General features: G+C 41.8%; 1 protein-coding gene across 1 annotated transcript in view; it reads right to left on the bottom strand.

The window, feature by feature from the left end:
• Window positions 1-26,813, bottom strand: part of LOC124011136 (protein diaphanous homolog 2-like) — a 610,415-nt gene that overhangs the window by 209,652 nt on the left and 373,950 nt on the right. The window contains 1 exon segment of the mRNA XM_046324198.1: window positions 12,656-12,785. Within this exon segment, the coding sequence (XP_046180154.1) occupies window positions 12,656-12,785 (130 nt within the window).

The following is a 26,813-nucleotide window of genomic DNA, read 5'->3' as shown; positions in this document are numbered from 1 at the left end:
AATCTTAAAATACTACCATTTTCAACAACTCTACAATCACTATCCGATTATACACTTTGAAAAAAAGCAGGAAATGGAGAGCAGGAAATGCCCACGAGAAATGGTGTTGATCTGCCTCGGTCATCTGTCGACAATAATAGCCCATGTTCATAAAAATATATACTTTATTGACAGATGCGCATTCAAGGCGAATGCTCCGTGAGGCGGTTATAATAAATCAAAGTGATGAGAGGAGGAGCCATCGGTATATACAGTATGTCAGAGAGGTAATGAAAGCAAATCGCAGCAGAGAAGTGAGAGGTGAATCTCCTTTGGAATGTGATTCAGACGGCCCACATTAGACACGGCACAGAGAATGCCGGTAGCAATGTTCAACCTGACCCCATTTAAAGCTTAACTAACAACGTATATATTTTTGGTGTGTGTGTGCCTTTGGCCCAGGCACAGGGATGAACTCCTGATCTCCTTTCCCACACTGGCTCTACCCTGGGGAAATCTTCTATCTTTAATTATCATCTCCGTGCACTAAGTAGCTGTGTGTGGCGAACAGAAACGTGGCGGCGGTGGACTCTATTCCCACGGCGGTCCACTCAGCACGGGCTGGCAGGCCCGACGTTGGGCAGAGTAAAACGAGGGCATGGAGCCGGATATGGCACATTTTGGGCCCACACCTTCTGTCAGAGACAGGGAAGAAAGTGTGTCCTTTCCTGTCAGAAGGAATATCTTGGGTCTCTGGAGAAATGTTGTCAAACATGTCCTTGTGTGATGTTCTGATTGTCAAAGTGAGATTCCCAAGTAACGCGTAAAAATTGTTTGAAGGAACCATTTTTGTGTTTCATACATCGAAGGCTAGATTTGCACCTGTTTTTCTCCTGAGAGAATGTATTTGAAATTATCCTCTTTGTAAACTAGATGGTAAATTGACATGAAGTAAAATTGTGGGGCTTACTCTAGCTCTTTAAAATAATTTTGTTGGGTAGTGGAAGAAGTTAATAAAGTTTTACTTTACCATTTAACGCAAATCAGTTCCATTTTGTAAAAGTTAAATTGAGTAAACCAGTTGGTCTGACTACATTGATAGACTACTATATCAACTTTCTTACTTGATTGTGGGGCAGTTAGATCACACATTTAATCATAAATAACTACACTCAGACTACTACATTTTTTAACACTCTCTCACTAGAATACCACAGTATAAAATACCACAGTATATGCAATGTGTAATGTAATGCATTGTTAAAAGTTTTAAATAAATAAACTATTTCATGTTCATAAAGCCCTCTCTGGGCTGGAGTGGGATCAGTGGGAAAATGGACCTACCGGCCAGAAAGGGGGAACCCCTCGCAAGAGACAGTTGTTTGGTTATTGATGTTTCTGTTGCGTTCATGTGATTGCAGAGTTTGCAAAAAAAAACACATTAGATTGATGCAAATTATCACAATATAAGTCTGCCAGGTAGGCATAGTGTAAACATACGCAAGCAACGCACACACACACACAAACGTCACCGACATCGATGTCTTGCACCCAGACAAGCTAAACACCTCCTTCGCCTGCTTTGAGGATAACACAGTGCCACCTACGCGGCCCACTCCCAAGGACTGTCGGCTCTCCTTCTCCTCACAAGGCTGCTGGCCCAGACAGCATCCCTAGCCACGTCTCAGATAATGCACATACCAGCTGGCTGGAGTGTTTATGGCCATCTCCCTATCCCAGTCTGATGTCCCCACTTGCTTAACAGGCAGTTAACCCACTGTTCCCAGGCCGTCATTGAAAATAAGAATGTGTTCTTAACTGACTTGCCTGGTTAAATAAAGGTAAAATTAAATTAAATTAAAAAGATGTCCACCACTGTTCCTGTGCCCAATAAAGCAAAGGTAACTGAACTAAATGACTATCGCCACGTAGCACTCACTTATTTCATCATGAAGTACCTTGAGAGGCTAGTTCAGGATCAATTCACCTCTACCTTACCTGACACACTAGACCCACATCAATTTGCTTACCGCCCCAATAGATCCACAGACAATGCAATCATCATTGCACTGCACACTTCCCTATCTCACCTGGACAAGAAGAATACTTATGTAAGAATGATGTTCAACACCATAGTACCCTCCAAGCTCATCATCAAGCATGGTGCCCTGGGTCTGAACTCCACCCTGTGCAACTGGGTCCTGGACTTCCTTACGGGCCCACCCCAGGTGGTGAAGGTAGGAAACAACACCTCCTCGTCACTGATCCTCAAAACAGGGGCTCTACAAGGGTGCGTACTCACCCCCCTGCTGTACTCCCTGTTCACCCATGATTGCATGGCCACACACGCCTCCAACTCAATCATCAAGTTTGCATACGACACAACCAGAGTAGGCCTGATTACCAACAATGACGAGACATCCTCCAGGGAGGAGTTGAGGGCCCTGGCGGAGTGGTGTCAGGAAAACAATCTCTCCTATTAGCCAACGTACAATCAGTAGATAACAAAATAGACAAGCTACGATCATGAATATCCTACCAATGGGACATTAAAAACTGTAATATCTTATGTTTCACCGAGTTTTTGCTGAACGCCGACATGAATAACATACAGCTGGCAGGTTTTAAGCTGTATCGGCAGGACAGAACAGTTGCCTCCGGTAAGACAAGGGGTGGTGGTCTGTGCATTTTTGTAAACAACAGCTGGTGTACAAAATCTAATATTAAGGAAGTCTCAAGGTTTTGCTCACCTGAGGCAGAGCATCTCATGATAAGTTGAAGACCACACTATTTACCAAGGACGTTTCCATCTATATTCCTTGTAGCTGTCAATTTACCACCACATACCGATGCTGGCACTAAGACCGCACTCAATGAGCTGTATAAGGCCATAAGAAAATAGGAAAACATTCATCCTGAAGCGGAGCTCCTAGTGGCCGGGGACTTTAATACAGGGAAACTTTAATCTGTTTTACCTCATTTCTACCAGCATGTTAAATGTGCACCCAGAGGGAAAAAAACCATCTCAAGACCACCTTTACTACGCACACAGAGACATGTACAAGCTCTCCCTCACCCTCTATTTGGCAAATCTGACCATAATTATATCCTTTTGATTCCTGCTTACAAGCAAAAACAAAAGCAAGACACACCAATGACTCGGTCAATAAAGAAGTGGTCAGATGACGCAGATGCTAAGCTACAGGACTACTTTGCTAGCACACACTGGAATATGTTCCGGGATTTTCCGATGGCATTGAGGAGTACACCACATCAGTCACTGGATTCATCAATAAGTGCATAAATGACGTCGCCCCCACAGGTACCGTACGTACATACTCCAACCAGAGGCCATGGTTTACATGTAACATTTGCTCTGAGCTAAAGGGTAGAGCTGCCGCTTTCAAGGAGTGAGAGTATAACCCGGGCGCATATAACACATTCCGATATGCCCTCAGACAAACCATCAAAACAGGCAAAGCATCAATACAGGACTAAGATTGAATAGTACTACACCTGCTCTGATGCTTGTCGGACATGGCAGGGCTTGCAAACTATTACAGACTACAACAGGTCAATATTCACAAAGCCGCGGGGCCAGACTGATTACCAGGACGTGTACTCTGAGCATGCGCTGACCAACTGGCAAGTGTCTTCCCTGACATTTTCAACTTGTCTCTGTCCGAGTCTGTAATACCAACAAGCAGACCAACATAGTTTCAAGCAGACCAACATAGTCCCTGTGCCATAGAACACTAAGATAACATGCCTAAATGACTACAGACACGTAGCACTCATGTCTGTAGCCATGGAGTGCTTTGAAAGGCTAGTCATGGCTCACATCAGCGCCATTATTCTAGAAACCCTAGACCCACTCCAATTTGTATACCGCCCCAACAGATCCACATTTAATGCGATCTCTATTGCCTTCCACACTGCCCTTTCCCACCTGGACAAAACCATCGACAGAATCCTGACTGGGTGCATCACCGCCTGGTATGGCAACTGCATGGCCTCTGACCGCAAGGCATTACGGAGTGTAGTGAGTACAACCCTGTACATCACTGGGGCCAAGCCTCCTGCCATACAGGAGGCAGTGTCAGGCCCTAAAAATTCAACTATCTGCATTGTTGTTGTTGCCCCCCCCCCCCCCCCCTTACGATGCTGCTACTCTCTGGTTAATATCCATGCACAGTCACTTTAACTCTACCTACATGTACATATTACCTCAAATAACCTGTGCCCCCACACATTGACTCATTATACTGGTACTCACTGTATATAGTCTCACTACTGTTATTTTACTGCTGCTATTTAACTATTTGTTATTTTTATTAAAATGTTCTACTTAACACTTATTTTACTTACATGGTATTTGTTCAACATTCTAAAGGTCCCGTTATGACATTATCAACTTCCAACATTCCATTCATCACAAATCAGCTACTTTGACCAATCAAATCAAATTGTATTTGTCACATGCGCCTAATGCAACAGGTGCAGACCTTACAGCGAAATGCTTACTTACAAGCCCTTAACCAGCAATGCAGCTTAAAACTGCATTGCTGGTTAAGGGCTTGTAAGTAAGCATTTCGCTGTAAGGTCTGCACCTGTTGCATTAGGCGCATGTGACAAATACAATTTGATTTGATTGGTCAAAGTAGCTGATTTGTGATGAATGGAATGTTGGAAGTTGATAATGTCATAACGGGGACCTTTAGAATGTTGAACAAATACCATGTAAGTGCATGAATATGGACAAAATAAATGGACAAAATAAATATAATAAATATTAAGAGTAACAAATATTTATTTGTAAGACCAAATAACCAGACATGAAGAGATTTTGTAGAGGTCGATCACCACTCTGAGGTGGGATTTGAGTAGTATTTTTCCCTCATTCAAAGTATTTGCGTCCACATTTCACCTGCATAAGCTCTAGGATTTAGCCAGCGGATCTGGCAGGTGCTTATATGAGCAGAGAGATCATAGCACATGCAAGGCAGCCCTCACTTAAGATTTCCCTCCACAGTCTAAAAGCCACAGGCAGCACATGGATCTGAGAACACTAAGTTATTGAATAAAGCCAAGATAGCAGGATAAATCCACATGAAAAGAGAGATGGTCCTTAAAACTAAACATTAAGAATGTAGATAAAGGGTAGCGATAAAGATGCAATGCTCTGGTTTCCATTAAGCATGGCCTCCGAGATCCAAAATCACTTGTGAGAAGTGCTCCCCTGTATTCCAGCGAAATAATTGACTGAACCTTTGGTCGGTACATAGTTCTGAAGTTGTGTCAGAAAGTGCTTTAAGTCACCACTGGCAGTCCCAGACTCCAAGAAATGAGTTGAGGAGAGCTTCGTCGATAACAATTGTCCAGCAGACAAGGTCAACATTAAAGCCTTCGGCGCCGGCACTGTTCACAGTGCAACAACAACGCTAGCTATGCTAATCAACGTCTATTGTGACAGTGTGACAGTGTGAGGTAAGGAGCACTCAGACAATGAAGAACACAACACATGAGGAAATGGCTACTCATTAAATCATGTCAGAATTTTGTTTTTTAATCATTCAATGTTCAAACACAGAAACGGTGTCTAATACTGGGTCTTACTACTCACCGTTGAGAGAAGGTCAAAGGACCATGTACTAAGCTTCATGGACATAAAGCTCCACAACATGACGTTTATGACCTAACCCCTCCAATGTCTTACATTCGAGGGGATAATCAATGCAAAACAGCACCTGATTCATATTGCTGCCAGACGTTACAAGGGCATCAGGCCTCAATATTTACTGTCCTAGGAAGTTACAAAACAATATCTAACCACAACAAATAGAGCCAGTGGCCTTGCAGAGAGTATGTATAACAATAACGCTGATTCATTTCCTGTGTTTGGAATGTGCACTCAACTTGATTGATTTGAATCTTGTGCCTCCGATGAGGACCGACATGAAAACAATTCAAGAGCACATCCTTTGCCTACTGATATGTATGCTGATGTGGAGGGCACATTGTAAGAATGGAATAAATATGTTGGAGAAGCTCAAAAGAGTAGCATTCGTTTTATTGGGTAGGTATCTGAATCAGATGACAGCTTCTATGAAGTCGTTCACAACCCACTCCATCTAACCAATATTTGAGGGTGCGCCTGGAATACAAGGAATGTGCACGACAGTGCCATTTTGTCATCTCAAAACTACTGGCATGCCAACTCAACCCTTAATGATTAGAATATAATAATACGTTATTGGTCCAGCTGAGATGGTGCTTCATTTTGCTCTGCTCCCCAAGACAACACAAACACACGCCATACATTAGGCACATATGAACGAGCACAGGGGGAGCCACAGTTCAGCACCCCTGGAGCTACGTCGGGGTTAAGTACCTTGATCAGCAGCCTTTTGGTTGCTAGTTCATCTCCCATATTGTCTAGCCTCTGTTTCAAACGAGCAACCTTCTGGTTAATGGTCTGTTTTTTTGTGGGGTGTTTTTTTTCACTTCTGGGCTGAAACGAGCACGTAGTCTAAACAAAACATACTCTTGCATAAGAATGTGCGATTCGTGTATAAACAGCACAACAACCCCACAATGTCAGTCCTTATTGTCATCGGTCCACTTGTCCCAGGCCCTTGTTGAGACTCAGCACATTCCCTGGCCCCTGTGTGTCTCTCTGGTTGAACCGGAGGATTCAAATGACGTTGAGGCAGGTGAGCCTTTGATAATGGGTGTGTCCATAGAGAAAGGAGTCGACAACTGTGTGTGCTGAGCCGGGCTCCAGTTAGCCATGATCTCTACCTGCACGGGGAGGAGTCTAGCCTCCATCCTCCCTAAACATCTGCTCTCTATAGTCAAGACAGCTTCCAAGATAATAAGAGATGCAATCATGTGTGTCAAGGAAGGGGAGATTGGTCGACCTGCTAGGAGTCCAAATGCAGATCTATAACCTCGTTAGCATGTAGCATTTTGAATTCACAAGCATGGAGAGTTGCAGTTTAATTAAGTTCTGCATCTACACAACTCTATGAAAATGCTATGACTCAGAAAACAAGATGGCTTATACATAACTCTACAGGAATGGCAATTGAGATTTCAGTGAGGCCTGTTCTGAAGTTCTGAAGGCCAGTGGATTTATTCGAGACAGGAAGTTTTGTTAAATCAAATGTTGTTAATACATCAATTATAGATGAACATAACATTGATTCCCCTAATGTTTTTGGAGGGATGAATCAGAATACGGATAATAGACTGCAAATGGAAGTAATACAATCAAACCAAAAAAGGGCATTTACTGAATCACATTAATGATTGCCAGCAAATGCCAAATTACGCCACTCGACCCAGAGTGGATTGTACAATGATCCAGTTACCATTGATTAGCAATTATATTTTTATTTCTTTATTTGGACTTGTCATGACAGAGGCAGAACATTAACATTACATGGAAACAATATAGGTCCATTAACATGGGTGGGGAAGCAGTGGGCAAAACACAGAATAATGTGATTAAGGGAGACTGCCTGCAATAGAGCAGACAAAGGCGGGCCTACCGGTCTCCTGTCTCTGCCTGACTCGCATTCTTTCTTCTCTCTATCTCACTCTTTCACTTTCCTCCTTTATTTCTCTATCTCTGAGGTGCAGTAGAGGTTAGGGACTTGGAGAGAGAGAGGCACTTTGGAGTGGGCAATCGAGGGAAAGGAACTGAAGAAAAACCTTTCTCAGGGAAATCAGCCGGAACTGATTGCTCTTTTCAATCAGGTAAATTAAGTGTGCATGCTCCAGCCCTTTGTAGATGGGCTTGTGATTATTCTATCGTTTGAACCCCCTCTCCCTCCTCCTCAACCCCCACACCCTTCCCCCTTCCGACCAGCCAATCCCCGTTTTCCCCTACGGGACTTGACGCAACAAGCAGAAATTCGCCGGCTCAGGGCCTCTAGCTGTACACAGGTTTGCAAGGTCACGTGGCCTCACCTCAGCTACAGATCACAACAGACGGTGGTGGTACTAAACACGGAGGCATGCTGTTCTGCTCCCTAAATTACTCGATGCATTACTCCGCCGTGCTGAACTGATGCTTTGATGGAGGAGACGGGGCTAAAGAGAGAGGAAGTTGTTTACATACATATTACTTCATTTATAATTCACTGTATCACAATTCCAGTCGGTCAGAAGTTTACATACACTAAGTTGACTGTGCCTCTTTAAAAAGCTTAGAAAATTCCAGAACATGATGTCATAGTTTTAGAAGCTTCTTATAGGCTAATTGACATAATCTGCGTCAATTGGAAGTGTACCTGTGGATGTATTTCAAGGCTTACCTTCAAACTCAGTGCCTCATTGCTTGACATCTTGGGAAAATCAAAAGAAATCCAAGATCTCAGTAAAAACATGATAGACCTCCACAAGTCTGGTTCATCCTTGTGAGCAATGTGAGCAATGTCCAAACGCCTGAAGGTACCATGTTCATCTGTACAAACAATAGTATGCAAGTATAAACACCATGGGACCACGCAGCCGTCATACTGCTCAGGAAGGAGACGCGTTCCGTCTCCTAAAGATGAACGTACTTTGGTGCTAAAAGTGCAAATCAATCCCAGAACAACAGCAAAAGACCTTGTGAAGATGCCCGAGGAAACTGGTACAAAAGTATCTATATCCAAAGTAAAACGAGTCCTATATCGACAAAACCTGAAAGGCTGATCAGCAAGGAAGAAGCCACTGCTCCAAAATCAACATAAAAAAGCCAGACCATGATATGCAACTGCATATGGAGAAATGTCCTCTGGTCTGCTGAAACAAAAATAGAACTGTTTAGCCATCGTTATGTTTGGAGGAAAATGGGGAGGCTTGCAAGCTGAAGAATACCATCCCAACCGTGAAACACGGGGTTTGCAGCATCATGCTGTGGGGGTGCTTTGCTGCAGGAGGGACTGGCAGACTTCACAAAATAGATGGCATCATGAGGCAGGACAATTATGTGGATATATTGAAGCAACATCTCAAGACACCAGTCAGGAAGTTAAAGCTTGATCGCAAATGGGTATTCCAAATGGACAATGACCCCAAGCATACGTCCAAAGTTGTGGAAAAAATCAAGTATACTTCCAAAATTGTGGCAAAAGGGCCATCACAAAGCGCTGAACTCAACCCTATAGAAAATATGTGGGCAGAACTAAAAAAGCATGTGCGAGCAAGGAGGCCTACACATCTGACTCAGTTACACCAGCTCTGTCAGGAAGGAATGGGCCAAAATTCACCCAACTTATTGTGGGGAGCTTGTGGAAGGCTACCTGAAACGTTTGACCCAAGTTAAACAATTTAAAGGCAATGCAATCAAATACTAATTGAGTGTTTGACCCACTCGGAATGGAATGAAAGAAATAAAAGCTGAAATAAATCATTCACTCTACTATTATTCTGACATTTCACATTATTAAAATAAAGTGGTGATCCTAACTGACCAAGGACAGGGCATTTTTACTAGGATTAAATGTCAGTAATTGTGAACAACTGACTTTAAATATATTTGGCGAAGGTGTATGTAAACTTCCGACTTCAACTGTAATTCCATTCCAGCATGCCGCTGGCCACGGGCCAAGTAGAAGAGTAGGAATAAAACAAAGAAGAGAAACTAAAAAGTTATTTTAGTGGAGACATGGAAACAAAGTTAATCTAATGCACTGTAGTGATTAAAGAGAGTGAGAAAGAGAGATGCAAAAAAAGAGAAGAGAATGAGCGATGACTAGATATACTGTAGCTCGGGTTAGGGCAAAATGAACAGCGTTTTACCATGTTATAATACAAATTTACCTGACAGGAGACCAAAAAGCCTTGTAAAGGATCTGGAAGATAGTCAGTAAATTATTCAGCTGGGCCTCGTTCTACACAAGTGTAAAAGCTCCTCCAGACTGGTATCAAGCCAACACGTGGCCCAGCCATCGCCAAGCTCCCTTTGTGTTCCAGCCTCAAAGTGTTCTCTGATTAAATTAGTTTTAGTGAGGCTAGGCAGCTGAGATTTTAGCTTCTTTGTTTCTCTCCTCTCCGGTAGCTCAAACTACCCTTAAAATCACAGAAAACAACATGAGCGCTGACGCTCCCCCTTGTGTCATTTAAAACATAGATCACAGAGTTCTGTTTCTTGTTGGAGTGGGAAACTCAATCATCAAATTTCTTTTGCTCCTGTGAAAGGGCACTTCTGTCAAGGCTAGTGCTATCAGGGATCCTTGGGATGTCCCTAACATAATCCTAACTCTTACCTTAACCATTTTAAATTTAAACTTTAGTGGGGTGGTGTCAGAGTTGGACGTCCCAAGGATCCCAAAACTGAGAAAAAAAGCATCACTTCAGGATTCAAACCAATGCTGTCTGCTGACAAATAGGCATGAGATAAAAACAAAATATCTTTCCCAATCTCATTACTTCTGTCTCTCTCCCTAAGGAATCATATGCTCTTAAAGGGCTGGTTTTCCGGGTTTTACCCCAATTAATTTCTAGCCTCAAGAGAAAATGAAAATGTCCATGGACAATAAAGTTATTGTATTGTATATCAGTTTTGTGTTAATGAATATATACATAAAATACAGGCACCAATGAAAGCACTGTGAAGTAAACAGCTTTATATCCCCTACAGCCTTCCCCTTAGTGTCATGTCTGTGTTTTCCAATGGTGTTTGCCATAATGAATTGAGTCAGCTTATTAGTCTCACCCAATTGAACTAACAAGCATGTACAAGAATTGATTGTCCCTGAAATGACTTGAGTGAGTTGATACACGTTCACAGTTTGAGCCGTACACTCATCCATCTATATCCATAATAAAGACTGTGTCTGGTCCACTTTAACAATGGCTGCCTCGCTGCCTCAGCCGAGCACATAATTAATGGGAATTAGATTAAATAACCAATTAGGTAACTTACAAAGTAAATATGCATCTGGGGATTCCCCATTGAATACTTGAGAACGGAATTAGCACATCATTTGTTTATTGACAGGTGCAATGACAGCATGGTCAGAGAAACAAGTCTATTCCCAGACACAATGAGGCAGCAAACACTTAAGTGACAGGAGAGAACACACAGGTTAGAGCGTCGGGACTAGTAATCGGAAGGCAGCAAGATCGAATCCCCGAGCTGACAGGGTACAAATCTGTCGTTCTGCCCCTGAACGGCAGTTAACCCACTGTTCCTAGGCCGTCATTGAAAATAAGAATTTATTCTTCACTGACTTGCCTCATTAAATAAAGGTACAATAAATAAAAATACATGTCGGGTAAACAACATAATTCAAATGTGTGAACGACGTAGCATGTTTACTCTCGAGGTAATTACACCACTTGAGCTGTAAAGACGCCACTTCCACACCACAAATGACAGCCATGTCCTCTTATTCCCAAAGCCAATCCACAATGGCAGATAAAGACAATAACGTGTGGTGCTTTAAAGCCACTCCTTCTGTCCTGTCACCACGCCATGCCTCCCATCCGGTGTGTTAACCTTTCTTGGTGGTCATCTCAAAATGTATACGAGTCAATTGTGCTCCATTGAAGTCCTCCCATCGACCACTGAAACTGCTGATATCCAGATCTCATCCATATTGAATCTACAGGGGGGCGCTCTTCCTGAGCGGAAGACTGTTCCAGATTTACACATAACACAAGGATTAAGAGCGGCTCTCTGGCCATTAGGCATTGTTATTCCATCTGATCCAACAGGCCTAATTAAAGTATCTTAACCTTGTTGGGCCTAATCTCTTGGGTCACTCTATAAAATATGGGAGGGTCTAAATCAAGTTGTAAAATGCCTAGGAGCCTCTTGGTTTAAGCCATGGGAGAAAAGCAATAAAGGATTTGAACACCCCCTTGTAAACCATGTAGCGTAGGATTTGGGAGCTGCTGGTGAAGAAAAGGCAGCAGCAAGGTAAATATCCTAAGGTCACGCAATGAAACTAGCTTCCCGAAACAAGCAGTCTAAAAACAAGTCGTAACGTTGTGTCATTGTGATAATGCAGCGGAAAAGACAATCCCATTGGCCATTTCCAATTTGATTTAACTGGGTTTATATTGTTTAAAGAGTGAGGATACCGGTGGGGGAAGAAGGTGAAGAAAATACTTTGATGATGAAAACAAACAAAGAAAGAACATCATCATTGTCATCAACATCTTTCTTAATTGAAATGGAGCCAAGGAAGACACATAACTATACTATGTGGGCCTTGTTGAGGGATTTATATTGGCTACCGACAAAACACAATGCAGAGGGGTCAAAACAAGAAGATCAGGAAATGAAACATGGCAGTAAATTGGTAAACTGCTGGTGACTGCTAACACCTAGAATGATTGCAGCTGTGGAGTAAATTGCATTTTGTCTGAAATATGTTGTGCTTTCCTGTGAGATGGTACAATTTCAAGAGGCAGAAATTGCCGGGTGGAATATATCTTGTTTGATGAAAGTATAGCTCTCCAATTAGAGCATTTTGCTATTGCGATATGCTAGTATACATTTACATTTTAGTCATTATGACAACACGTGTTTATTACTCTCTGACTTTGCAGTATATAGTACTGTACATCTATCTCTCACAAAATAATAGAAGCTACTGTCTAAGGTTGTCTGCGTAGTATTATGGTTCAACCAGTGATGCAGTGTCCATTATTTAAAGAGGACGGACTGGCTTACCTTTGCTAGCACTCTCCACATGTTCCAGCTCTTCAGGGAACCTCAGGATCTCCGGGTACTTCTCTTCACACTTTTCGGCCAGGAAGTGAAGCAGAGTTGTGTTTTGGTCGGACGACTTAGTGTCTCGAAGCTGAGAGAGAGGTGAAGTCATAGGTGAGTCACAACATTAGTTGTTCTTATAATATTTGCATATAGCAAAAGCTTTTATCCCAACGTGACTGACAACAGTGAGTGCATACATTGTAGTACATTTGACCTCCAACTCACGACCCTGGCGTTGCTATCGCCATGCTCTTACCAACTGAGCCACACAGGACCATAGAATGTTCTTAGAACGTTACAGATGTTGAATCTTAATTTGAGCCAGTTTGCTACAGCAGGAGAGTAATCCTGCAGCAACAGGAAATGTGAATAATTATGTGTATTTCAGTTCATGTACATTTTTCTAGGGGTTGATAAATCAAGTCTGACATTACAAAGTGGAAATTACAAACTTCGGAAGCCTTTTTAAACCTCAAATACACTACACGTTTGACATGCTTTCCTTCAAACAAGGTGATCAAAATAAGAACCCACATCTGTAGAAAATGCCACGACAACAAAGGATCTGCATGAAACAACCAACATAAACATACAGAGAGTTGTCGGGGCAGGAGGGCTTATGCATGTATGCTTTCAGCTCGCTTCATTTCAGTCTTTCAGGAACCACCTTTGGCCTACTGTGCTTTAACCATATGACAGAGGCATATAAAGGAGGGCCTATATAGTAGAGTTTGTTATTGAAGGTCACATACATTTCTAGAGATAAGATGGGCTGAGAGGCATTCTGAGAACTATGCATCTGCAAGAGAGCACAAGGGCAGATATGCCAATGCATTAAGTAGACTTGAATACAAACACAAATTATTCATACACACAGTAAAACACACAACATATCAAACAGCACATCTGAATAAAAAAATATGAAAGGTTGGAGAAAGGAAAAGAGAATAGAATATGCTAGACTAGATAAATACAATTGGAGAGAAAAAGGCCAGTACAGCGACTGCCAGGAGCATATTTTCCATTGTGGACAACTGCACACGCCTTTCAGAGATTCTGCATGACCTTTCAATGATATGTTTGTGCTGGAGAGCAGGGACAAGCCAAATCCCTTTCCTCCCCTCTTCCTCTCTTAAAACCCTGTCCAATTTTAGAGCAATTGACTCATTGATGCATTCATCCCTATATGCATTTTCTCGCTTGGTTTAATTTTTTCACATAGGCTTTATTTCAGTGCCATCAAAAAGTATTCACACCCCTTGACTTGTTCCACATTCCATTGTGTTACAGCCTGAATTTTAAATGTTTTTATTTTTTATTTTGTATCACTGGCTTACAACACACAATTCCCCATAACGTCAAAGTGCAAATATTTTTTGAGAAATTTCTACAAATGAAGAAAAATGAATTAGTTTAAATGGCTTGAGTCAATAAGTATTCAAACCCTTTGTTATGGCAATACTAGCCTAATTTACATAGTTAAAAGAAGGAAGCCCGTAGAGAATAACAATACTCCAAAACATGCATCCTGTTTGCAACATAACACTAAAGAAGAAGATGGCGTCGACGTACATGTCGAATCTGCTTCTAGCTCCTAAGCAACTTTGCAGTATTTTTTTATTGTGTGTGTGTTATTTCTTACATTATTAGCTTAGAACGTTTTTTTTTGTGTTATTACATACAGCCGGAAATATCGTGGACTTCAGGAAACAGCAGAGGGAGCACCCCCCTATCCACACCGATGGGACAGTAGTGGAGAAGGTGGACACATCACGGACAAACTGAAATGGTCCACCCACACAGACATCGTGGTGAAGAAGGCGCAACAGCGTCCTAATATTTATATACAGTACCAGTCAAAAGTCTGGACACATCTACTCATTCAAGGGTTTTTGTTTATTTTTTAACTATTTCCTACAGTGAACACATCAAAACTATGAAATAACACATGGAATCATGTATTAATCAAAAAATTATCTCACACAAACATATATTTGGATTCGTTTAACACTTTTTTGGTTACTACATGATTCCATATGTGATATTTCATAATTGTGATGTCTTTACTATTATTCTATAATGTAGAAATTAATTAGTAGTTAGATACTACTGCACTGAAGGAGCTAGGAACACAAGCATTTAGTTAGATACTACTGCACTGTAGGAGCTAGGAAAACAAGCATTTCGCTACACCCGCACAACCATCTGCTAAATTTGTATATGTCACCAATAAAATTGGATTTGAAAGTAATACTGCAAAGATGTGGCAAAGCAATTCACTTTTTTTCATTAATACAAAGTGTTACGTTTGGGGAAAATCCAATGCAACACATTACTGAGTACCACTCTCCATATTTTCAAGCATAGTGGTGGCTGCATCATGTATACTTGTAATATTTAGGGACTGGGAAGTTTTTCAGGATGAACATTAAATAGAATAGAACAAAGGACAGGCAAAATCCTAGAGGACCTAGTTCAGTCTGATTTCCACCAGATAAGGGACAATAACCTAAAACACAAGACCAAATCTACAATGGAGCTGCTTACCAAGAAGACAGTGGATATTCCGGAGTGGCAGAGTTACAGCTTTGAATAAAATCTGCTTGAACATCTATGGCAAGACTGAAAAATGGTTGTCTAGCAATGTTCAACAACCAATTTGACAGAGCGTAAATCATTTAAAAAATAATCTGCAAATGTTGTACAATCAAGGCAGGCAAATCTCTTAGGAAGACTCACAGCTGTAATCGCTGCCAGAGGTGATTTGAAAATCTATTGACTCGGTGGTGTGAATACTTAAGTCAATTGTATAGTTTTGTATGTTTTTAGACATTTTTGCAAATGTCGTGAAAATGACGTGTTTTCACCTTGACATTAGAGGGGTATTGTGTGTATATGGGTGAGAAAGAAAATCATGATTTAATACATGTTTTATACAGGCTGAAACACAACAAAATGTGGAATAAGTCAAGGGGTATGAATACTTTCTGAAGTGTGGGTCGGCACTTCAAAAAAAAGAATGTCCCTCATGACAGGCTAGGTCAGACGCACTGCACTGCTGTTTACCTAGATGTCAGTTCCTTTGGCCATTCACAAATATAAATGCTAGAGAAATTGGTGAATAAAGCTATTACTATGTAACTACCTACAAACACAGTGTTGGTTTTACAGTTATTTTCGTGTAGTTACATTAGGGGAACAAAAGTACAATTGTTAAGGTAAATTACTCATGGTTTGTAAAGTGTTACCGAATCTTACAACTACTGGATCATACCACAGTATTTACCCATGAATATACTATGATGTATGTGTACTGTAAATATAACTATTTCAGCAGGACTGGGGAGGAGGTGTTGGGGAGTTACCCACTGAGCAAGATCTGTCAGGCTGCATCTGAGCAGTATTGAAACATACATCCACGTCAGCACAGCACTGCAAGGTGTGTGTATTAACAACCCCTCCCCACCAAATGTTTTATTTCGCTGCTGGAAAACAGGTTATATATATTTGACCCTTTCTACTTATTTACTTAAGGTAATGCAAAGGCAAGTTTTACTTTAATTACAGCTGTTCATTACATTGGAACCATGTGTCAACCACTCCTAAAAAAATACTTAGTTGCTCCACAACACAAAGGTGTCAAAAATGCAAAAAGTGCAATCATAGATGACCCTTTCACGAATCTCGGGCACAAAACTTTGAAAATTAATTGAAAATAGATATACGCTGCGGTATAGTACAACAGGAAACATCTATTTAACTCTAAATGTGTAACAACCCATAGAGGTAGTCGAGCAGACTGCATAACTCCTCAACTCCTTTTTCCCTCCCTCCCTCCCTCCCTCCCTCCCTCCCTCCCTCCCTCCCTCCCTCCCTCCCTCCCTCCCTCCCTCCCTCCCTCCCTCCCTCCCTCCCTCCCTCCCTCCCTCCCTCCCTCATGGAGATAGGAGGGAGAAAGTAGGGTCTGGAGGGCTGCTTTAGGTAGGGGCACCGGGGATGGCTTACCCCCCCCCCCTCGCCATCGACGGCTCAAACAGATTGTTTCTGTCAAGACTTGACTTCAGGATGACTGGTTTGAGGGGGGAGAAGAGAGAGGGAGATATCCTTTTTTTAAACCTAAAAAAAAAGATGGTTTCCACATCCCCAAGGTCAAATTCAAACCACCAGTGCAGCGGCAACTGCAGCACCTGTGATACAGTATTAACCTTCTTACGAAGAGCCATGCCAAACTCTCAAGATTCTGGCAGACCTCCCTGGGAACAAATGTTTTATGATCAAGATTTTATTGCTACAATAGGGTTACATTACATTGATGTGTGGGGTAGCCAGTGGTTGACGAAGACAACAGGAAACCACATGATCATATGAGAGAGTAAATCCATTCCCATTCCAATTTATGTTCTCTTCTGCGTTGTCTTAAAATGTATAACGTTTTGGACATCAGAGAAATGGAGTCTTATTTGAGTCAAAAGACGATCGGCGGTATACAAATTGAAGTGGTTCTAGGGTGTCAGGTAAGGTGGAGGTGATATTATCCCACACTAGCCTCTCAAATCACTTCATGAAGACAGAAGTGAGTGCTACGGGGCAATAGTCATTTAGATCAGTAACCATTTATTTCTTAGATACAGGAACAATGGTGGACAGCAGAATGGGATAGGGAGAGATTGAATATGTCCATAAACACTCCAGCCAGCTGGTCTGCGCATGCTCTGAGGACGTGGCTAGGGATGCCGTCTGGGCCGGCAGCCTTGCGAGGGTTAACATGCTTAAACGTCTCACTCACTTCGGCAACGGAGAACGAGAGCCCACCGTCCTTGGTAGAGGGCTAGTCGGTGGCACTGTTATAAGCAAAGCGGGCAAAGAAGGTGTTTAGCTTGTCTGGAAGCAAGATGTCTGTGTCCGCAACGTGGCTGGTTTTCCCTTTGTAGTCTGTGTTTGTCTGTAGACCCTGCTACATACATCTCGTGTCTGAGCCGTTGAATTATGACTCCATTTTGTCTCTGCACTGACATTTTTCCTGTTTGATTCCCTAATGGGGGCATACCTGCACTGTTTGTATTCCAACATATTCCCAGTCACCTTGTCGTGGTTAAAAGTGGTGGTTCTCACTTTCAGTTTTGCACTAATGCTACCATCTCTTTCCACAGTTTTTGGTTTGGGTAGGTTTAAAAGTCACAGTGGGAACAACATCCCCTATACACTTCCAGATGAACCTAGTCACCATATCAGTTTATACATCAATGTTATTCTTAGAGGCACCCGGAAGATATCCCAGTCTGTATGGATGGGGACAATATATCTGGAGAGAGCCATGATTCCGTGAAAAATTGTATGTTACAGTCCCTGATGTCTCTCTGAAATGAGATCCTCGCCCTGAGCTTGTCTACTTTATTGTCCAGGGACTGAGCATTAGCGAGTAATATACTTGGAATCGGTGGATGGTATGCACGACACCTGAGTCAGACTTGAAGTCCACTCCGAATACATTTTTTCCACTGGAGGCGTCATGGAGCAGCCTCTGAGGAACAAAGGATTCAAATCAGGAAAGTTGTCTGGTCAGAATGCTAGTGACTTACTGCCACTCTGAAATCCAAAAGTTGTTTATTGGCTGTATGTAATAACACAAAACACATTCTAGGCTAATAATGTAAGAAAAAAATTGTATAAAATAACTTTTAAAAAAATATTTAAAAAAACACCAATCTTAATGTCAACAGTGAAGAGGTGACTCCGGTATGCTGGCATTCTAGGGAGAGTTCCTCTATCCAGTGTCTATGTTCTTTTGCCCATCTTAATCTTTTATTATTATTGGCCAGTCTGAGATATGGCTTTTTCTTTGCAACTCTGCCAGAAGGCACGCATCCCGGAATCGCCTCTTCACTGTTGACATTGAGACTGGTGATTTGTGGGTACTATGTAATGAAGCTGCCATTTGAGGACTTGTGAGGTGTATTTTTCTCAAACTAGACACTCTAATGTACTTCCTATGTCCTCTTGCTCAGTTGTGCACTGGGGCCTCCCACTCCTCTTTCTATTCTGGTTAGCCAGTTTGCACTGATCTGTGAAGGGAGTAGTACACAGCATTGTATGAGATCTTCAGTTTCTTGGCAATTCCTCAGATGTAATAGCCTTCATTTCTCAGAACAAGTATAGACTGACGAGTTGCAGAAGAAAGGTTTTTGTTTCTGGCCATTTTGAGCCTGTAATCGAACCCACAAATGTTGATGCTCCAGATACTCAACTAGTCTAAAGAAGGCCAGTTATAGTTTTCAGCTCAATTAACATAATTGCAAAAGGGTTTTCTAATGATCAATTAGCTTTTTAAAATTCTAAACTTGGATTAGCTAACACAACGTGCCATTGGAACACAGGAGTGATGGTTGCTGATAATGGGCAGCTGTACGCCTATGCAGATATTCCACAAAAAATCTGCAATTTCCAGCTACAATAGTCATTTACAACATTAACAATGTTTACACTGTATTTCTGATCAATTTGATGTTATTTTAATGGACCAAAAATATGCTTTTCTTTCAAAAACAAACAAAAAACATTCTAAGTGACCCCAACATTTTGAACGGTAGTGTATGCATGTATATATACACATAGTATATCACAAAAGTGAGTACACCCCTCACATTTTTGTAAATATTTGAGTATATATTTTAATGTGACAACACTGAAGAAATGACACTTTGCTACAATGTAAAGTAGTGAGTGTACATCTTGTATAACAGTGTCAATTTGCTGTCCCCTTAAAATAACTCAACACATAGCCATTAATGTCTAAACCGCTGGCAACAAAAGTGAGTACACCCCTAAGTGAAAATGTCCAATTTGGGCTCAAAGTGTCAATATTTGGTGTGGCCACCATCATCTTCCAGCACTGCCTTAACCCTCTTGGGCATGGAGTTGACCAGAGCTTCACAACTTGCCACTGGAGTCCTCTTCCACTCCTCCATGACGACATCACGGAGCTGGTGGATGTTAGAGACCTTGCACTTCTCGTCCTTCCATTTGAGGATGCCCCACAGATGCTCAATAGGGTTTAGGTCTGGAAACATGCTTGGCCAGTCCATCACCTTTACCCTCAGCTTCTTTAGCAAGGCAGTGGTCGTCTTGGAGGTGTGTTTAGGGTCGTTATCATGTTGGAATACAGCCCTGTGGCCCAGTTTCTGAAGGGAGGGGATCATGCTCTGCTTCAGTATGTCACAGTACACTTTGGCATTCATGGTTCCCTCAATGAACTGTAGCTCCCCAGTGCCGGCAGCACTCATGCAGCCCCAGAACATGACACTCCCACCACCATGCTTGACTGTCGGCAAGACACACTTGTCTTTGTACTCCTCACCTGGTTGCCGCCACACACGCTTGACACCATCTGAACCAAATAAGTTTATCTTGGTCTCATCAGACTACAGGACATGGTTCCAGTAATCCATGTCCTTAGTCTGTAAGTCTTCAGCAAACTGTTTGCAGGCTTTCTTGTGCATCAACTTTAGAAGAGGCTTCCTTCATTAATACAGGTAACGAGTGGAGGACAGAGGAGCCTCTTAAAGAAGAAGTTACAGGTCTGTGAGAGCCAGAAATCTTGCTTGTTTGTAGGTGACCAAATACTTATTTTCCACCATCATCTGCAAATAAATTCATTAAAAATCCTACAATGTGATTTTCTGGATGTTTTCTCTCTCATTTTGTCTGTCATAGTGGAAGTGTACCTATGATGAAAATTGCACAATTGGTGGCTGACTAAATACTTTTTTGCCCCACTGTATGTAAGTTGTTGTTCGTGTGTGTATGTTTGTATTTTGTATAAAAAAATAACATTATCAATTGGACTCATCATTGACAATGCACTTTCTTGATTCCTCATAATCACATCAAAATGGAATATGGTGCCCATTTTAAACAGCAGCATATGTAGAATAGGGCTGTTGGAAGACCAATCAAAGTCATTGGCAACATTCCCACCCCCTGCCACTGTCAGGGGCAAGATGGCATAGGGAGTGTGAGCCGAGTCGATTACACATAATACAATTGACCACGCTGCAGGACATAAACACTTACATGATTACAACAGAACCAACCATGTGGTTCAGTTCACATTCTGACGCATCGGGCCGTGATAAAAGGGCATACACATTGCCACTGATAGTCTAATGGTAATGAGTGTTAATGCAACAGGCCACTATGCTTCTGCTCCGATAGCCATAGAAGCACCACGATGAGCATCACCATCAGCACACTTCCTTTCATCACACATTGGCTTCTAATCTCTGTATAAAGCAGCACATTAACCCCACCAGCCCCAATTTAACACTTGCTAAGGGTGAAAGATACTTATTATTCAGGCACATCCTGTTAAAGCACTCTTTTCTCTCTGTTACACCATCCCTCTCTTCTCTTCAGTTCTCTTCACTTATCTTTACTTATTTTCTCTTGGTTTTTCTCTTTTTCCAATTTGCTTAGGTTGACAGACAGACGGTCCCCTCGTCTTGGTCCCTACTTTGTGCAGCCACAAATGTTGTCTTAGCTCTAATGATCAATAATTACTTGAAACAATATGCACGGTGAGGGGAATCACCTACCATGGTGCTACGCAAACAATGGCCTAATATGAATCGTTGCACATCACAGGCAGATAATTAGCTATTCAAAGGGCTCTGATCAATAAAGTATTTAGTGTGGATGAGGCCTTTGTACCCTTTTGAAAGTGAAAGGAGTGTTCCGCAGAATTATAATGCAATTGTTACCAGGGGAAAATTAATTGCGGTGAAAACCCAAACTCGAAAAGCCGGGGGGGGTGGGGGGTGGATTGATGTAATATTTAAATAATTCCCTATATTATGGAAGGCATCAGGAACGTACCAGTACATACATGAAAACAATACCAACCACTTGGTGGTGGGGGAACGTAGTATTACCCGAATCCTAATGGTGTTCTCTTTATTTAAACATAATTATGTTCTGCTGCACCCCACACTCAGCCACTGGGTTGTTTACCATTCACTGGCTAAAGCACACGCACGCACGCACGCACGCACGCACGCACGCACGCACGCACACACACACACACACACACACACACACACACACACACACACACACACAGATAGAGTAAGCAACAATACAGGTGTAAAGATAACACACTTTAAAGGCTTTCACTATTTCCATAAAAAGTCAGGTCTAGACTGACGACCTCGGCAGGTTTAGTGCAAGTCTGTTTTCTCTGGTTTCCACAGATATCACCACCAGAACAACTTATGGCTTTGTTTCAGCTAGGTCACAGCTATCACCACCAGAACAACTTATGGCTTTGTATCAGCTAGGTCACAGCTATCACCACCAGAACAACTTATGGCTTTGTATCAGCTAGGTCACAGCTATCACCACCAGAACAACTTATGGCTTTGTATCAGCTAGGTCACAGCTATCACCACCAGAACAACTTATGGCTTTGTATCAGCTAGGTCACAGCTATCACCACCAGAACAACTTATGGCTTTGTATCAGCTAGGTCACAGCTATCACCACCAGAACAACTTATGGCTTTGTATCAGCTAGGTCACAGCTATCACCACCAGAACAACTTATGGCTTTGTATCAGCTAGGTCACAGCTATCACCACCAGAACAACTTATGGCTTTGTATCAGCTAGGTCACAGCTATCACCACCAGAACAACTTATGGCTTTGTATCAGCTAGGTCACAGCTATCACCACCAGAACAACTTATGGCTTTGTATCAGCTAGGTCACAGCTATCACCACCAGAACAACTTATGGCTTTGTATCAGCTAGGTCACAGCTATCACCACCAGAACAACTTATGGCTTTGTATCAGCTAGGTCACAGCTATCACCACCAGAACAACTTATGGCTTTGTATCAGCTAGGTCACAGCTATCACCACCAGAACAACTTATGGCTTTGTATCAGCTAGGTCACAGCTATCACCACCAGAACAACTTATGGCTTTGTATCAGCTAGGTCACAGCTATCACCACCAGAACAATGTAGGGCTTTGTATCTGCTAGGTCACAGCTATCACCACCAGAACAACTTAGGGCTTTGCACCAGCTAGGTCACAGCTATCACACCCACAACAATTTGGGGCTTTGTATCGGCTAGGTCTTTGAACAGCACATATACATTTAGTAGACACTCATTTTCTGAAGTAAAATCAAACTACTATTTTTCCTTAATTAAGAAGCCAAACAGTACATTCTGAAATTGAAAGAGCATTGTCAGCAAACACACTTGCAAAGCCTCTAGCTTGAATTATCATGAACACTCCAGCAGATCTGTTGTCTACAGAAGAGTAGACAAGTCTTGACATTACTCTCAGCAAGATATATCTAATTTAATTCAGAATTACACAGATTAACCCCTTTAGATAACAGCATTTCATTACATTATATACCATTCATTATACAACTATGGGAAAATGTAGTGGTGGACAGAAGAGGTAAGACATACATGTTGATTGACCTTTGTTTCCATTGCGTTGGATATAGATCCTTCTGTAGATGTATAAGACAATTATGTATGACAATAAGTCATACAATATAATGGTTATACATGGGTTGGCACAGTGGGTGGTAATTGGCTAAGCAGATGCCTATTGCCCAATGATAAATCATGTAGTCATATTACTGTACCAGCACAGAGCCTGGGCACACAGTGGTTTGTGAGAATGACATACCGTGCACACACACTGGATCAAGTTAAAGGAGCATCATGTAGTCCTATATTATAACACAGCTGTCTATAAAATGTAACAAAAACCTGAGACCCGCCTGCTAAACCGTGGACAAACCAATCTTTAGAAAATAAAAGAAACGAGGATGCTGGCACTGTCTCATGTACAAGGAGTCTGGAAAGAAACACTGCGCCGATAGATAGATAGATAGATAGATAGAGAGAGAGAGAGAGAGAGAGAGAGAGAGAGAGAGAGAGAGAGAGAGAGAGAGAGAGAGAGAGAGAGAGAGAGAGAGAGAGAGAGAGAGAGAGAGAGAGAGAGAGAGAGAGAGAGAGAGAGTGCTAACGTCTCCACTTCAGTGCATAGGAAACTCCATATTCATTCCACACTGTGATTGCCATGCTACTGGAACTGCATGCTGGGAGTGCTAATTAGCACAATCCACCTCTGTGTGCACATTCCGACAATATCCTCACCATACAGACGCTGCAGTCAGCCATGCCTACATAACACACACACTCTCACAGAAGAATGTGATCACAAACACTGACACGAACAATCACACAAACCCACACAAGCATATCCAAACAAGTATACACACGTGCAAACAAATGTGAGCACAAACATTCAGACGTACACACAAAGCAATCACACACACACACACAGACAAAACACTTTTTTCATTTGATGAGGATCAATCATCTGCTCACATAGATATGATAATCACAATTTAATGTCATGCATTTCACATTTTAATTGGTTTATTGTTATACCCCAAACTGTCATTACCACATGCAAGCACGCATCTGTGCTCTTCTCATCTGCTACCTCAGATCAGCAGTATGCGGTGAACAAATACAACTTACTTAACTAGGAACCAGAGAGTTGTACATTTCCTAGAAAATGTTCAATCTAACAGCACTCTACATAATCAAACATCTGCCCCAAGAAATAATACAGTGAATTCACACATATATTGGTTATTGTTCACAGATACGTATGGTTATGCATCTGCTTGTGATTTACTGAAATAACAATGGCAGTGCAAGTACAAACTAAAGCACAAACTGGTACCCAAACTATGCTGGCTCAGATATGTTTTTCATATGGTTCTTTCCAGCACGGTTCCAGCAAATATGATAAGTAGGCTAGCGCCGTACAGCTTAGTTTTGCTCAGTAGTGTGAAAAGGGCACAATAATCAACAACTTCCCAGATAGCTAGCGGATACCAGCTCCCATCACAGTGCTGTGTTGTGAATGTCTGCCATCTTGTTGATTTTTCTAAATGTATGTTAACAATATATAGAGATGTCCTGACTCTAAACGTGGGCCAACACAGGGCTGCAGGGCTAGGGTGGAGTAGGCAAGAGAGTCACTGACATCTATTGAGTACAGTGCAGTTCACTAACTTTAAGTGGTGAAAACATGTGGTTTATATCAAGGTATTTACAAAAATTAAATAATTGACGGTGTGACAGTATTTGATAGTATTTTATGTTTTTTTTTTTATAATAACATTTGTCTTTATGAGTAGTGAGTGAGTGAACCTAGGGAGGCAACACATATATCCTAAGTGATTTTAATGGGTCATTCTGATTGTTTTATACTGTTCAATCCCACTGCACTCATTTGATTTCATTTACACACTGCCACGTAGCGCTGCATGATATGGGCAAACAATCTATGCCTTATTTTTAACCAAATGTTTCAATTGCAATATGACTTGTGATTTAGAGCAAAACACTTGGGGGAACTGTTGGATTCATGGAAATATAATTATTATACAGATTCAATAGTTAACATATAACAGTGGGCACTTTGAATACATTATTGTTTGACATGACAACGGATGGAAACGTTAGGGAGGAGTTATTGTGACAGGGTAGGAACGTAGGGGACCTACAAGTGTTTCCTAGGGGACCTATACTCTTTGGCTACACTGAACGTTTTCTCTTAGCTACTTCATGTAGCTAACATATTCATCCTTCACACATTCCTCTTTGATTTAGAAGATACTGTTGCACAAACCACAAACTGATTTGGTCAAGACCATCACTGGTATTATCAGGCTGAATAGCTAATTACATTTGCCCTGACTAGCAATTAGCATTAGTGGCTAAAAATATTTAGGCACAACTTGCTAATAAAATACAAACTAGCTGTTCGTAGATGAAAGAAGCACAAACGTATAGTGTGATCATACAACACCAGTGGATTTACATTAAGAACCAAAGTGAAAACAGCATTGTTGTCATCAACATTGTCCATCAACATGCTACATTGAAGAATCCAGACTGAAAACAAGTGTCTCGTGGTCGAGGAACAACAAATGTACTCCTTGAGTGACTGGGGTGGGGCCCGGGTCTTTGTGGAAAGTGACATGGAGGGAGGGAGGGAGGGATGACTCAAGTAGCGAAGTAAACTATAAAAATGTAAGCTACACACGTCACATTCCATTTAACAAATCAACAATTCAAAAACTGCTATAGAATACCGGTATATCGTAAAATACAGTACGAACCCAATTTCCCAGCTGAGTAGCATAGGGAGGTGAAGAACAGAGACATAACTTCCTCAGTGACATAACTTTCTCAATTCATCTGCAGGAGACAAGAAAATGAATAAGTTATTCTAATGAATAAGTTCCTCTTGACTGCCCTTGACCAGTACAAAAACATTCTGTGGCGTACTGCATTAGCATCGAATAGCCCCCGTGATATGCAACTTTCCAGGAAAGAAATGAAAGTTAGGAAAGCTAAGGCTAGCCTTTTCAAAGTTTTGGGACACTGTAAAGTCCATGAAGAATAAGAGCACCTCCACCCAGCTGCCCACTGCACTGAGGCTAAGAAACACGGTAGCGACCGATACATTTACGATAATCGATCCCCCCCCCGCATCTCCTTCACCCAAATCCAGACAGCGGATGTTCTGAAAGAGCTGCAAAATCTGGATTCCTACGAATCAGCTGGGCTAGACAAACTGGACCCTCTCATTGATCAAATTTGTCTTCCGCAATTATTGCAACTACTAGCCTGCTCAACCTTTCTTTTGTATTGTCTGAGATCCCTAAAGACTGGAAAGCTGCCGCAGTCATCCCTCTCTTCAAAGGTGGACACACTCTAGACCCAAACTGTTATAGACCTATCATCAAATCAAATCAAATGTATTTATATAGCCCATCTTACATCAGCTGATATCTCAAAGTGCTGTACAGAAACCCAGCCTAAAATCCCAAACAGCAAGCAATGCAGGTGTAGAAGCACGGTGGCTAGGCAAAACTCCCTAGAAAGGCCAAAACCATGGAAGAAACCTAGAGAGGAACCAGGCTATGAGGGGTGGCCACCCAACCGCCCGCATCTGGAAAGTTCTGACTTAGAATATGTGGACAACTCTCCTTTCAGACTCATATTAAGC

The sequence above is a fragment of the Oncorhynchus gorbuscha genome, linkage group LG23 (assembly GCF_021184085.1).
Source record: "Oncorhynchus gorbuscha isolate QuinsamMale2020 ecotype Even-year linkage group LG23, OgorEven_v1.0, whole genome shotgun sequence".
Taxonomy (NCBI): domain Eukaryota; kingdom Metazoa; phylum Chordata; class Actinopteri; order Salmoniformes; family Salmonidae; genus Oncorhynchus; species Oncorhynchus gorbuscha.
The sequence above is the reverse complement of the archived record's forward strand: the minus strand, read 5'-3'. Positions and strand labels throughout refer to the sequence as shown.